Source organism: Bacillus rossius, chromosome 1 (assembly GCF_032445375.1).
Source record: "Bacillus rossius redtenbacheri isolate Brsri chromosome 1, Brsri_v3, whole genome shotgun sequence".
NCBI classification, from domain to species: Eukaryota; Metazoa; Arthropoda; class Insecta; order Phasmatodea; family Bacillidae; genus Bacillus; species Bacillus rossius.
The window spans coordinates 28,916,891-28,929,773 of NC_086330.1; the positions used below are offsets into that span (position 1 = coordinate 28,916,891).

Below are 12,883 nucleotides of genomic sequence, written 5' to 3' on the forward strand. Positions count from 1 at the left end.
ATTATGATTTTGTCTAATAAGTATACTCAGGAAAATGTATATAACCATATTTTTATTTGTGGCCTTAACCGGCAAAATGGTAGGGGTTTATTAAATAAAAGAAGAAAATTCATTTTTAAATGTTTTCATCTGAATTTGTTAATTTTATTAAACCTTCAATCCTTAGTCTTTTCCAGATTGCTTAGATGGACAGCCATATGTATAATTTACAATACTTTTTTTTTCAGATGCAGAAAACTGTGTTGAACTGTACTAAAGGATGATATTTATTGCTTACATAAATGTTGTAAATTTATATGTTCTCCTAAAAATTTACTTTAAATTATATGTTATTTCTTTAGCTAACAAACTTATTTTTTAATATTTTTACCATTGGGTATCATAAATGTTATGAACATATACATGTATACTTAGATCATATTCAAATTACTTTATATATATATATATATATATATATATATATATATATATATATACACACGCACACACACACACATACATATATACATACATACATACACACACACACACACACACACACACATTGTTTTGACAGCTGGTGATTGTAAACAAACCATTTGACATTTGTCACATGGCAATGTTTTTGTTTACATACGGCGGAAGGATACATAGTGACATTAAAGTAGATCCGGTGAAAAGCAGGGCTTCAGAAAAGTAGGAGGTTACCGTGGATGGACTATAACTAACAAATATTACTATTATGAATTGCAAAGCTGTAAACCGAGGTAAAAGTAGTAGGCTTCAAAAATCTAACAGTCGCCTGGCAGAGCAAAGATTTTTTCTTCTCAAGCAAAATTTTCTCGTAGCACACTAATAATAGTGTGGACGGAGTGGAGAATCGAGTCTCGGGAGACGTTAAAACAAACAAAAGATAAACAAATCGACGAGAAGATTTAAAAATCACATAAGAAGGTGTAGCGTAAGTTGAGGTATTACTGTATAACTCAACCATAATGAAGTTGTTAAAGAGGAATTTTAAAAAACTGATTATTTTAAAAAATTCTACATTAAATTTTATGTACGATTTCTGTATTATAACTGTATGAGAACACATAAATTAGCTCGTTACTGAGGTTAGATTAACCCATCATAGGTGAGTACTGAAAGACTGGCTCACACTTTTTTAATTTAAAGATTAACCTGTGGTGGTAAAGTTTTTTCTACATATCGTAAAATCCTTACACAGGAAAAATTACTAACAAAATAATCTTAAGCCTAGTTCGCTTTTGTTAAAATAAAAAAAAATTAATGCTGAAAGACATTTGATGAAAGTATAAGTAGGTATGAAGTCACAAGCAACTTAAAATGTGGAAAAAATTCATTCGAATTAAGTAACACAATAAAATACATGGGCATTGATTTAGCCTCAGTCACGTAGTGTTAACTCTTTTGCTGTAGTAAAAGGATGTATCATTTTTTTACCCAAAAAGTGTTTTGCTGGCAAAAGTAACATCACAGAAAAATAACACACAATATGTAAATACGTTATTTCTACGGAGGATAAACGACATGCCACTTCCAGGTATTCAATTTCACACATAGCAGCACCAAAAAAAAAAAAAAAAAAAAAAGTTCGACCACAGACCTGCATTGCAGCGTAGGATAAACACCAATCAACAAAGGTTGCACGCCGCAAATAAGCAAATATTTCACGCATTCGAGATGAGTCATACGTAGGGACCGAAAAATTTGCGGATTCATTTCGTGTTATGCTAGAATCCAAACAACTGTATCTTCATGATGCTTCTGTGATCGGCTTACAGTTTGTTTGAAGGACTTTGAGCCAAATGGAAAACTTTCAACCAAAAAAATGTATCGAATCGCAAGCGTCCCAGTTGACAGATGTCATGAGTCGATAGCCAATGAGCAGGTGGCATTTGCCTGAGTTTGTAGGGGGTTTTGGAGTATATCCTAGAGGTCACTGAAAGCGCGAATTTTTCCAGTCTCTGGTCATATGACGCAGTTGAAAAAGAGTTTAAACCCTTGGTCTCGTGCGCGCGCACGAAACTCACTTGCAATAATTGAGGGACAAGTTTCTCGTGGTGCCTGTTGCCGTGGTGGCCGCCGCTGCTCCCGGCGATCGCCCCCACATCTGGGGCCTCCAGCTTGACCTGGGGGTCCCCAGAGGAGGCGTACATCTTGTCGCCGCCTTGAGGCGCGACGAGGCTCGCGGGAAGCGTGTACGAGCACTGGTACGTGCTGCGGCCCCCGCGCGTCCGGTCCTCACGGATCGCTGCAACGCAAGGTTCGATGCAGTCGGTCAGGGCACGCCTCGACACTTTCAGAATCAACCTTCGGCACAAGTTACTCCCCGTAGCTGCATGTAACTCAGAACGAACACGGCCAGGTTCAAGCCACGTCAAGGAAGAGAAGTTCCAACAACTTAATAGTGTTCCGTAGTCCCATTTTAAGTAACAAAATCATTGTGGTTTTTCTTGTGATCCCGTGAACACTACTGTAGATATTACAGCATTTTTATTTTTAAAAATTCTTTCAACTCGTTTAATTGCTTGAAAATAAAACCACGAAAGATAAGCCCGTAGTCAAAGTGTTGGATATTGTCAAGTTTAAAACACAAAAAAAAAGTATTTATAACTAGAGATGGACGAGTCAGCAAATTTCTGGCTCAATACGAGTTGAGTGGAATCGAGTTGAGCATTTATACCTCTGACCTGATATTCAAATACGCTTAATGAATACACTACAGCTACCAATTATCAAGATTAGTAAAGAGAGGTTGCTTCAATCCCAAAATAAGTAATTTTTACTGATGTAGCATTATCGGCTCTTTCAATTTAATGAACACATATAATAGCCAAGAGAAAATTCAGAAACTCTAGTGTTTCTGTAATAACTACAGTTAGTATATTTTGCAAAAACCATCAAAGAAATTTTTGTCTGTCACTAGCTACAGTGTTTTCAGAATGTTTCTTTATCACTCGTGTAACATTTGTGGACGGAAAATTTTTTTTTGATCCTACAGAATGAATATGATTATTTTTATAAAAAAAATTATAAAGGAATTAAAAATTCTAAAAAACATAAGTTTCATTAAATTTTTTGCTCATACAGTATATTATTTTATTCCTGACACTATTAAGATAGAGATTTCTTCCAAAAGAACCCTTGACATGTTTAACTACCCCTTAACCCCTTAACGTTCCAAAGCCTTACCATCAACAGAATTAAGTGTCGTAACTGCCAGAGGTACTAGATATGTTAAAAATTGTAAACAATTCCATGTTTTGTGAATTTTTGTTTTATCTATACAGGAAAGTGGAAGGTCTTTAATACTGTACATTCGGGGCAACTATCGTGTGGGATTAGCGATTTTGTCGGAATATCGAACATCAACATCTTTTTAAACAGGAACACCAAATGTAAAAATGCGAAATGTAATCCGCTTGAGAACAGGAAACACTGAAAGGAAAACTGACAAAAATGATAAACACTAAGCAAAAATAACGGCGGCACAGCAATGCAACCTGTCAGCCAACGGCTGGAATCCAACAGGAAAAAAAACTGTAAGCAAACAGCTCAATTGCAGCCGGATGGCAGAATGTGCCGAACCACAGACTGCCAGATAAAGACCTTTCACACTAACACTGGACAGCTCTATAATAACAGCCATGGGTGAAAATCTGTAGGCTTCCCAGGGGGGCCCATGGGATAATGTTTATCATTCCCATTTCACAGTCACTATTTTGCAATGACAAGCAGGCCCTCTCAGAAAGGGGCTTATTGATTCCAAGCCCGGATCCTTCTGGCTCTTCAGGGAACCACGCCCACACTGACAACACAGGTGAGTGGGTGAAAAATAACCTACCGGAAGAGGTGTGACCACAAATATGTTTTACAGATAAATTGTCAAATTATATATAATACTAGCTGATGTACCCGGCGTTACCCGGGCTAAACACATGATGGAGCTTTATTGTCTGCGAGTTAAAGCAAACTGGATAGCGCTATATGACAGTGTGTTGGACATAGAAAAATGTCACACAATTACTGTTTGTATGTTTATGATCTATGATTTTTTGTTTACCCATGGTGATCGGTTATTTATTATTTATTATTAATTATAAATTATTAAGACCATTAATCAAAATAAAAACTATCCTATCTCTCAAGTTGGAAAATATTACACATAAATGCCTTTTAAAAACTTTAAGAACTAGAGGTTTATTTCTCTCATAAATCTGTACAATGATTAAAAAACGTTTTTTTCCATGAAAAAAGAAAGTTATTTTTGTTGTCAAAATGCTGGAACCACATGTATCAGATACATTGCTCGTACTAGGCATAAAGTTTGCCATTTATCGGACTGACATGACAACAATGCAAGGTTTTCACAAAATGTTCTTGGAGCTGTCTGGTATTGGTCTCTAGTGTATTTACTTTCATTGTATATAGAGATTATAGTTTCATAGCCAATAAAGTTTCTGTTTCGTTGAAAAAAAAAATGTTTTAAATAATTTTTTCTTAACCCCTCTTAGAAGTTCCCATGCAGAGACTGCACAGACTGCAAGAGTAAAAGGTGCTTTAGTGAATGGTACAAGATTTCACGAAAATAAAGCCTAATTTCCGCACGTGTATAAACCTACAAGAAACTCTTGCAATGCACTTTCTATTTGCTTTATAACTTTAATATTTTTATAAAGTAGGTTCAATCAAACAGTTTTAATAAGTTCTCAATAACAATGTTAACCTGCTACATAAGTACAAATAATTTATCTCTTGACCTTAAATATATATATATTAACTAGAGCTAGGCCAAAAAAATCATCAAACACATTCATATTCTTAGTGTTCAAAAGATTTGTTATTTAGGGAAAAAAGATTAAAAGAATATTATACAAAATAAAATAAATTTAAAAATTCAACACTTGATAACCTTTGAAGTTTACTAGGTCAATTTTTTTTTCTTTATTCCTATCCCGTTTACCTATCCCCACGATATTATACTTTTACAAGTAATTTTATAAATAAATGCTTTTAATTTCTTGTACATTATTTTATTATTTTATTTTGTACCCTTGAGACCTAGATCCAGATTCAAGGGGTACATTCAAAGTACTCTTTGGGATTCAAATTCGAGATTTGGACTCAACTAAATTGGGATTTGACCCATAACTAATTTTAACCCTTTCAAGAAATTGTTCCTGTTCAGTAAGCTTACATTTTAAAGTATTAAAAAAAAAAATATTTAGCTGCACTATGAACCTAGCCTTGTCACAAAATACAATTTTTATTGAGACGTGCTGCCAATTTCTAACCTTCGAGCTTCATGCCCATCTTGAGGCACTTCTCGAAGCGACACGCAGGACACTTCTTCCTCGTGGCAATCGTCACCGGGCACGAAGAGCCTCGTAAACACACGTAGTTCTTGCGATTCTGCACCGTCCTCTTGAAGAAGCCTTTACAACTCTCGCATGAAAAAATCCCGTAGTGGAAACCAGAGATTTTATCACCACAAATTGGGCACGGACTGCAAACAATCAAATAACTAAATATATTAGCAAATGGAATACAAATACAATCGGTTCTGTGGTCATTCAAACTTCAATAAATTAATTAGTGATCCAATAAAAATCTTGAATCAACCTGATGTGATAAAATAATTATTTTACATATACACTTCTGACTTCTTAGTAACTAACTATTTAAGGGATACGTGAAAGTTGCAAAAAAAAAAAAAGCTTATTATGGTAAAAATCATATTTGCAATTCTCCTCTGCCAAATAAGTACTATAACAATTTCTGAGAGAAACCATATTAAAGTATACAGACTCTCTACGTTAAGTCAAAACTATTAAAATACTGAGCATGCAACTTAAGACTAACATCACCGCCTGACAAGGCAGGATATTACACCATTTGCAAGAAAATTCTACGTTGATTAGTAACGAAAAAGTAATTTTTTAACCATTATGGTTGTTACTCAATGCAGACACAGTGATTATTAATGTAAAAATAAAATAAAAATTCTTTATATAGATATTTTTTTAAATTTGGTGTTACATATTTTGGTTATTCCATAAAAATGATAATAAAAATTACCCCCCCCCCCCCCAACCCCTTTACTTCCTGACATTTTCCAATTATTATTTAAAAGGGTGTTGTAATACTGCAAGTAGTCTACCAGTAATTGATCATTTTAATGAGTGGTTATGTTTGGTTAGGTACATTTAAAATAGCCTAAAATCTTGAGAATGGTTGGTTAAGTTAAGTTAACTACATTACAAATACTTTATAATAGCATGGACGGTTGGTTAGGTTATCAAAATTTGAAATACTTCAAAATTGTGTTAACGATTGGTTAGGTTATCTACATTAAAAAATACTATAAAAAGTAAAAATGGTTTGTTCAATTAAGTTGGCAACATTTAATATTGGTAATTCCTAACTTATCATTCAAAACATTTTACAGTGTTTTTAAAGTAGGTAACCTAACCAACCGCCCACACTATTATTAAATATTTTTAAAAAAATTGCTAATCTAACCAAATTAAATGTACACAATAGAATTAAATCTTTTTAATGTAACTAACCTAACCTGTCGATTTCACCTCACCTAACCTAACCACTCATTAAAACTGTAAACTACTTGAAGTATTACCATGCCCTCTTAGAGAATAATTGTAACATATATCAGGAAACAATAAAAAAAGCATTTTGGAATTTTTAATAATTAATTTTTAAAAAATTGCTCAAGTTTCAGAACCACACAATTTTATTTTTAACTAATACAAATTTCAGTTAAGACATTACATTACCACTTGCCCAGACATCTAATTGCATAAATTGCTGTAAACTCATAACTGTTATAGCCTCAAAAACTTTACACATTTTTTTATTATTCACTATATAAGTAGAACATGAAAAGTCTATGGTCTTACACAAGTTTCACATTTTAAGAACAAATAGTATTTTACCAAGACTGAATAAATTACATTCACTAAGTTTTGAAATTAAAAAATTCTCAAAAGAAAAGGAGAACTGATGAAATTAGTACTTTAAAGCCTTATCTTCTATAAAAATAAAAGTAATATTTTTTATCATATATGAAAAAATTCTGTTTTCTTAAACTAAACAGGTTAAAATATAAATAGTATATCATAATTTGATTTTATAAAATAGAATTTAAATTTAAAATATAAAAGCTTAAGTATTAATTCTAATAAAATAAAAACTAACTTTGCTTAGTTCTTCTTCATAACATTTGAGATAAGACTGTGATAATAACAAAGTTTTACCTGTTAATAAGTTGTTGCCTGGAAATTCCAGGTGGTGCAGCAAGTGTGGAATGCTGAACAAGGTCCGCAGCCAAGGAAGACATCTTCTCATCCAAGTTACTGCTCCCACTTTCTCGGTCATCTGTACCATCAAGTATCAGAACTGCAGAGTTATCATCTCGAATCCTCTAAATTGTCGAAAGTTTTTACATTCACAGAGTTAAATAAATTTCCCTAAAATAAATTTTGTCTACACGTCACCAGAAACAATGAATTTGAATGTCGACCCTTAAAAATGTTCAGTTCTGTAACTCATAAAAGTCTCCTTATTCAGGGACTTAAGTCACTCATGACCTTTCCTTAGGTTGGTGCCTTTTTTGGTTCATTATCTTTTCTAAGATTTGGAAAAAAATTTCATGACTTATTAGGGACATCCCTGACCTTTTCTAAGATTCATGACTATACACAGACTTAGGCTTTAGTGACTTTGAAGACTTTTTAGGGACACTTATTGCCTTTTCTAACTTTTTGTGATCTTTTGGTGAAATTCATGACCTATGTTATGTATGTGTATATATCTATGGATGTGTTTAGAAATATTGGAAAATAAAATATTTATTTTACGACATAAAATATGTATTTGCTAATATTACCTTCATATAAAAATTTGTCCAAAATATGACTATAGCTTATTAGAAAATATATGTAGTATTATGAATACTATACAAATCATGCAGAATATAGTGATAAATATACTAATCTTCTAATCTCTGAACAATTGAAAGTTTATTTAAAGGAACTTAGTCCAATAAATCAAAATACTCTTTATATTTATAATCAATAACATCATACATGAACAACATACATAATTATACCCTAAACAAGACTTTCTCCTTAAAAGAGATACAAATACACAATACTCTTTAAGTACCAAAATTAACTATAGTATTTGGCTACAGTAACACATATAAGTAGCAATTATAACTAGGTTTGTTCAGTGAAATATGGCACCAATTACGAATCAAAATTTTGATTAACAAATAAAATGTTTCCAAAGATATTATGTTATATTATTCTGCTATTAAGTGTAAATATAAATACTATTTGTATTCATCCTTCAAAGTTTTACTTGGCTAGTGTTCACTCAGGTTGCAAAAGAAATATCTCATAAGTAGGGACAAAAGATAATATGTATGTCTAGTGAATTGTGATAAAACCGAAATAACACCATAAATCATGTCAAAAAAAAAAAACATCATAACACCACAATGCAACTTAATGCACCCTATAGCATCGTAAAGATAGTTATATAATGGAATTAAGTATCATTTAACCAAAACTTAAATTCAAATCATAAAAAAAAAAAAAGTAATCATTTAAATGTTTGGAACTCATGGAATTGACATTATTTCCAGAAAAAGAAAAAAAATTTGTTCCAGAGAGCATGGATTTTGTTTTTATTGTACATACATCTCTTATCAAATCATCATCTTCAAACCACAAATGCTCGCCGTTTTAATTTTTCTGAATGTATCTGTTTTCTAGTCCACTATTACTACAAATTATTTCTATCATAAAATGCAGCTTATTAAATTTTGTTACTATTTCGGAGGAGTAAGTATTACAAAGGAAAGCTTTTATGGAAATAAAAAACAATGACAGCAAATCCCGTTTCAAAAACGAAACTGGACTAAAAATGAGAACGAACACGTTCTTGTCCCAGGGGGCGTACCGGTGGTGTCGGTGGAAGCGCCGTCCTGCTGGCCGTAGTCGTCGCCGGGGCCAGCCGCGAAGCGGGCCGCCGCCACGCCCGGGTACACCACCGCCGGCGAGGGGAATCCCGCGCGCGCGTGGCGCGGCTGCACGGGCGAGTGCGTGGGGGAGAACTGCGTGGGCGAGATGGACACGGACGAGTAGCTGTAGCAGCTGCCGTGCTGCGACGCGTCCGAGTTGTTGCGCGACAGCGACGGCGTGTAGGGCGAGCTGAAGCCCGACGACGGCAGGCCTGCGGAAGGCAGAGCACCACGTCTCGGTGACGCGCTCGCAACAGACACACACACACACACACACGCTCGTGGATTAGTATCACGGGTCTGCGAGGATCCAAAAAATTAATATTTTACATTCGTGAATAATTTCATATCCGATTCAACATGGCATATTAATTTTATTTTTTATTATTATTATTATTTTTTTTTTCAATTATTCGTTACCAACAAATACTCACGGGGTCTCATTCACAAGAAACATGTACGAAGCCCAGAAAGCTCGTTGAAAATATTTGGATTTGTTTACCACATTGTACGTAGTACAATAACACTTTTTTTTTATATAACAAATAATGTGTATGTTGTTATGATTACGAATCATCAAAAATGCATTATTTTTAATTAATATAATCATTTTTATCAAACGAATTTTAAAAACTAACAATTTTCGTGGTTTAAAAAATTCAATGCCAGTTCTTTTTATTTTCTTGCTTTTTGCACTACTCTATTATGGTAATGCATATACATACACACACAAACAAAAACACACTGATATATACGGTATATTTTTTTTCTCTCTTTTTCATTTTACTGTAGGTTTCATATATTTTTCTTCAACTTCTGTAAAGTGTGGAAAATAAAAGTTTTATTATATTTTTAAAATCCACTCATAAAATATTGGATATTTAGGAATAATTTGATATTTGACTAGAAATTTGTTTTGAATAAAGACAAGAAAAAAAAAGGTTTCACAGAAGCCTAGTTAGCATGATTACTTACATAATTTTATTTGGCACATTCATGCAAACTTGTGACCTTGTAACCTATAACTATGACATACAACCATTATATGAAAAAATAAAACAGTTTTCAAAATAAAGTTACCCAACCAAAAATATTTTATTTTTTACTATTCAAATTTCATGAAGCATTTTGCACAATAAGAAATTTCGAGGTGTCCCAAAATTATTTTAAGATGCTAAATGCAATTAATATTGAATGTGTCAAAAAAAAACTCAACTCAGATGATATTATAAGTCAAATTTAATTTTTATTTTTAACTAATTTTTTTTTTCTAAACTGACTAAAGATATTTATTTGTATATGGTATGAATGTGGAATTAAGTAAAAAAAAGTGGTAAAACTACGGGGGAAAACATTTTTCAATTAAAATAGTCTTTCAGAATCATATTTTTTCTGTAAACGGAATTAACAATTGCCAAGTTTGCACGTCGGACCAAGACCCAAAACTGTAAGAAAGCAAGGTAGGTATTTTTTACGTTACACATGGAAAGACGAAAGTTGACACAACCTTCAGGAGAAAAAAAAGTGGGCTCTCTAAGCCATTCAAGTACTCCATTGTTTCTCATAATTTCATGAAAGGTAAATATCAAAGAGCTTACTGCAGGGAGTTGGGACGAAATGATTCAGACTGAATGAATCGCTGAAGTGTGTGTGTGTCCGTGTGTGTACTCACCGTGGCTGCTCCCGTGACGCGACGTGACCGGGGACTGGGTGGGGGAGCCGTACGAGTAGGCCGAGTGTATCGCCGAGTCGGGGCTGGGGGTGGGGGGCACGGCGTGCTTCAGGGAGTGGTGGTGCCTCTGCTGCAGCACGGGGCTGTTGGAGGGCGTGTTGTAGCCCCCGCCGACCCCCCCGCCCAGCAGCTTGTCCATCAGCAGGGGCAGCTCCGCGCCGTGCGGGGGCAAGGGCAGGGGCTTCGCCGTCGCCGGCTCCGCCTGCAACCGAGACGACGCCACCGTGTCTCGACAGACCCCCCCCCGAACTCGCTGCACTGTAGGACACAACCGTTTACTTGCCAATAAATCATGTCATGTCAGACATATAGTGCATATCACGCTTGGTTTGGCAGGTTCTGTATTTAGATTGTTTAAGGTTAAACGAGTAGATCAGATCAGATTCTGATTATTTATTCACATACAGGACAGTACTTAGGTTACATACAGGTTAAAATGCGCTTCCCAGCCGTACAATGCTCTTCCACGCACACATCTTTCTACACTATACAACCATAATTCATGTGTTTGACTTAAAGTAAAGAAAATGTTTGTGGAAATTCATCAAAAAAAACTGTTAGCAAAATCATACACAGCAGAAAAGATTTTGTGTAATAATAATTAGATGTAATTTCAACATCCTAAATATAAAACAAAATCTTTATGTCTTGTTTGGTAATCAATAAATATTATTTTTTGGTTGGTTCATTAAATGAGTGGAAAAGAACATTCTATTACCAAGACTCTGTCCTGTAAATGGCGAACACTGTTGCCAGATTGATACTACTCAACTTGTTTACATTATTAATATCATCCATCACACATGAAAAGAGAAAATGGATACCAATTAAGCAGAATATGGGAAACACACTTCAGAAATCCTTAAAAAAACTAGCTCTCTGCATCCCACAAAAGACAAGATTGGCCAAAAAAGCCCAGCCAGAAAATGGCCAGCATCCCCGGCCAAACATGAAAGCCCAGCTACGATTTGGCCAAAGCCGACAGGCCAACCAGAAGAAAGGAAGGCTCCGACTGGCCCACAGCTGCAGCTGATCGGGAAACACTCCCCTCTCAGGCGAGAGTATTAAAAGGCAGGAGAACTTGCAATGACCTCAGTTGGCAATTGCTACCCTGAAGTGCAATGTTGACCGAAACGTCGGTGATACCTTTGCCTTCCATGCAGCTGCATGCAACCCAGAAGCCAAGTAACTCCAGAAAATGGCCGCAAAATCCTGTGATATTTATCGCTAACATTATATTGTATATCATTGTAAATTATAAGTTTTTAATAGTTTAAGACTACAAGCTTATTTAATACAAAATCACCCTTTTCATGAATATTTTGTGAATAGTGCAGATCATGAGTCATATATCTACCCGAAAAATAATTGTATTAGGCCCCTATGACATTTTCAAAATACAATTTTTTTGTTGTTATAAAATCTACATTGTTAAGTGTCAAAAATGTAAATACGAAACCATTTGTTTGATTTCAGTATTACTCTTTTTCTCCCAGTATTTTACGATGTGTGAAATCATATTGAAAAAAATCTTTTAAAAAATTGATTATATAAGATTAATTTTTTTTACATTTTGAATAATATAGGGGAAAAAATTAAGTATATTTGCATTTTTAAATATATATAGAAATTTTGTTGATAGAGCTAGCTAACCATACAAGCAACAAACAATAGCATGTTCTATTAAATGGTGCCCATACAGTCTCGCTAGCTTACTTTATAACATTTCTAATTATATTTGAACCTGCACAAACACTTCATATAAATACCTTTCAATGATCCCTTGAAATCTATCGTTAATCAAAGTTACAACCATGTTTAATTATTGTTAAGGAAATAATCTTAATTTCTTTAAAAAATTATATTGTAAATTGAATTTTTATTCTGTGGACAAATTCACAAGTTGATAATTGTGCCGATGTACTAGTTGGACACCAGTTGGCAGATCACCATGAACTAACCAAATGTCATAACTTTGTGTGCACCTCAAATTTTTTTTAATATCAGCCTGTGAGTACTAAAGCTAGTAAATATTTTTCACCTTAAATTAGTTGTCAGGCAGAATAATTAATTATCCTCCAATGTTCCTTGATACCAAAGAA

The 12,883-nt window shown here is 34.1% G+C and overlaps 1 protein-coding gene across 1 annotated transcript in view; it reads right to left on the reverse strand.

The window, feature by feature from the left end:
* The window catches only part of LOC134533519 (nuclear hormone receptor FTZ-F1 beta), a 112,321-nt gene that overhangs the window by 28,779 nt on the left and 70,659 nt on the right, over positions 1-12,883 (reverse strand). The window contains exons 7-11 of the mRNA XM_063371047.1: positions 10,722-10,983; positions 8,989-9,261; positions 7,278-7,398; positions 5,298-5,509; positions 2,034-2,254 (exon numbers count right to left, since the gene is read on the reverse strand). Coding sequence (XP_063227117.1) covers positions 2,034-2,254; positions 5,298-5,509; positions 7,278-7,398; positions 8,989-9,261; positions 10,722-10,983 — 1,089 coding nt within the window. The remainder of the gene's footprint in view (positions 1-2,033; positions 2,255-5,297; positions 5,510-7,277; positions 7,399-8,988; positions 9,262-10,721; positions 10,984-12,883) is intronic.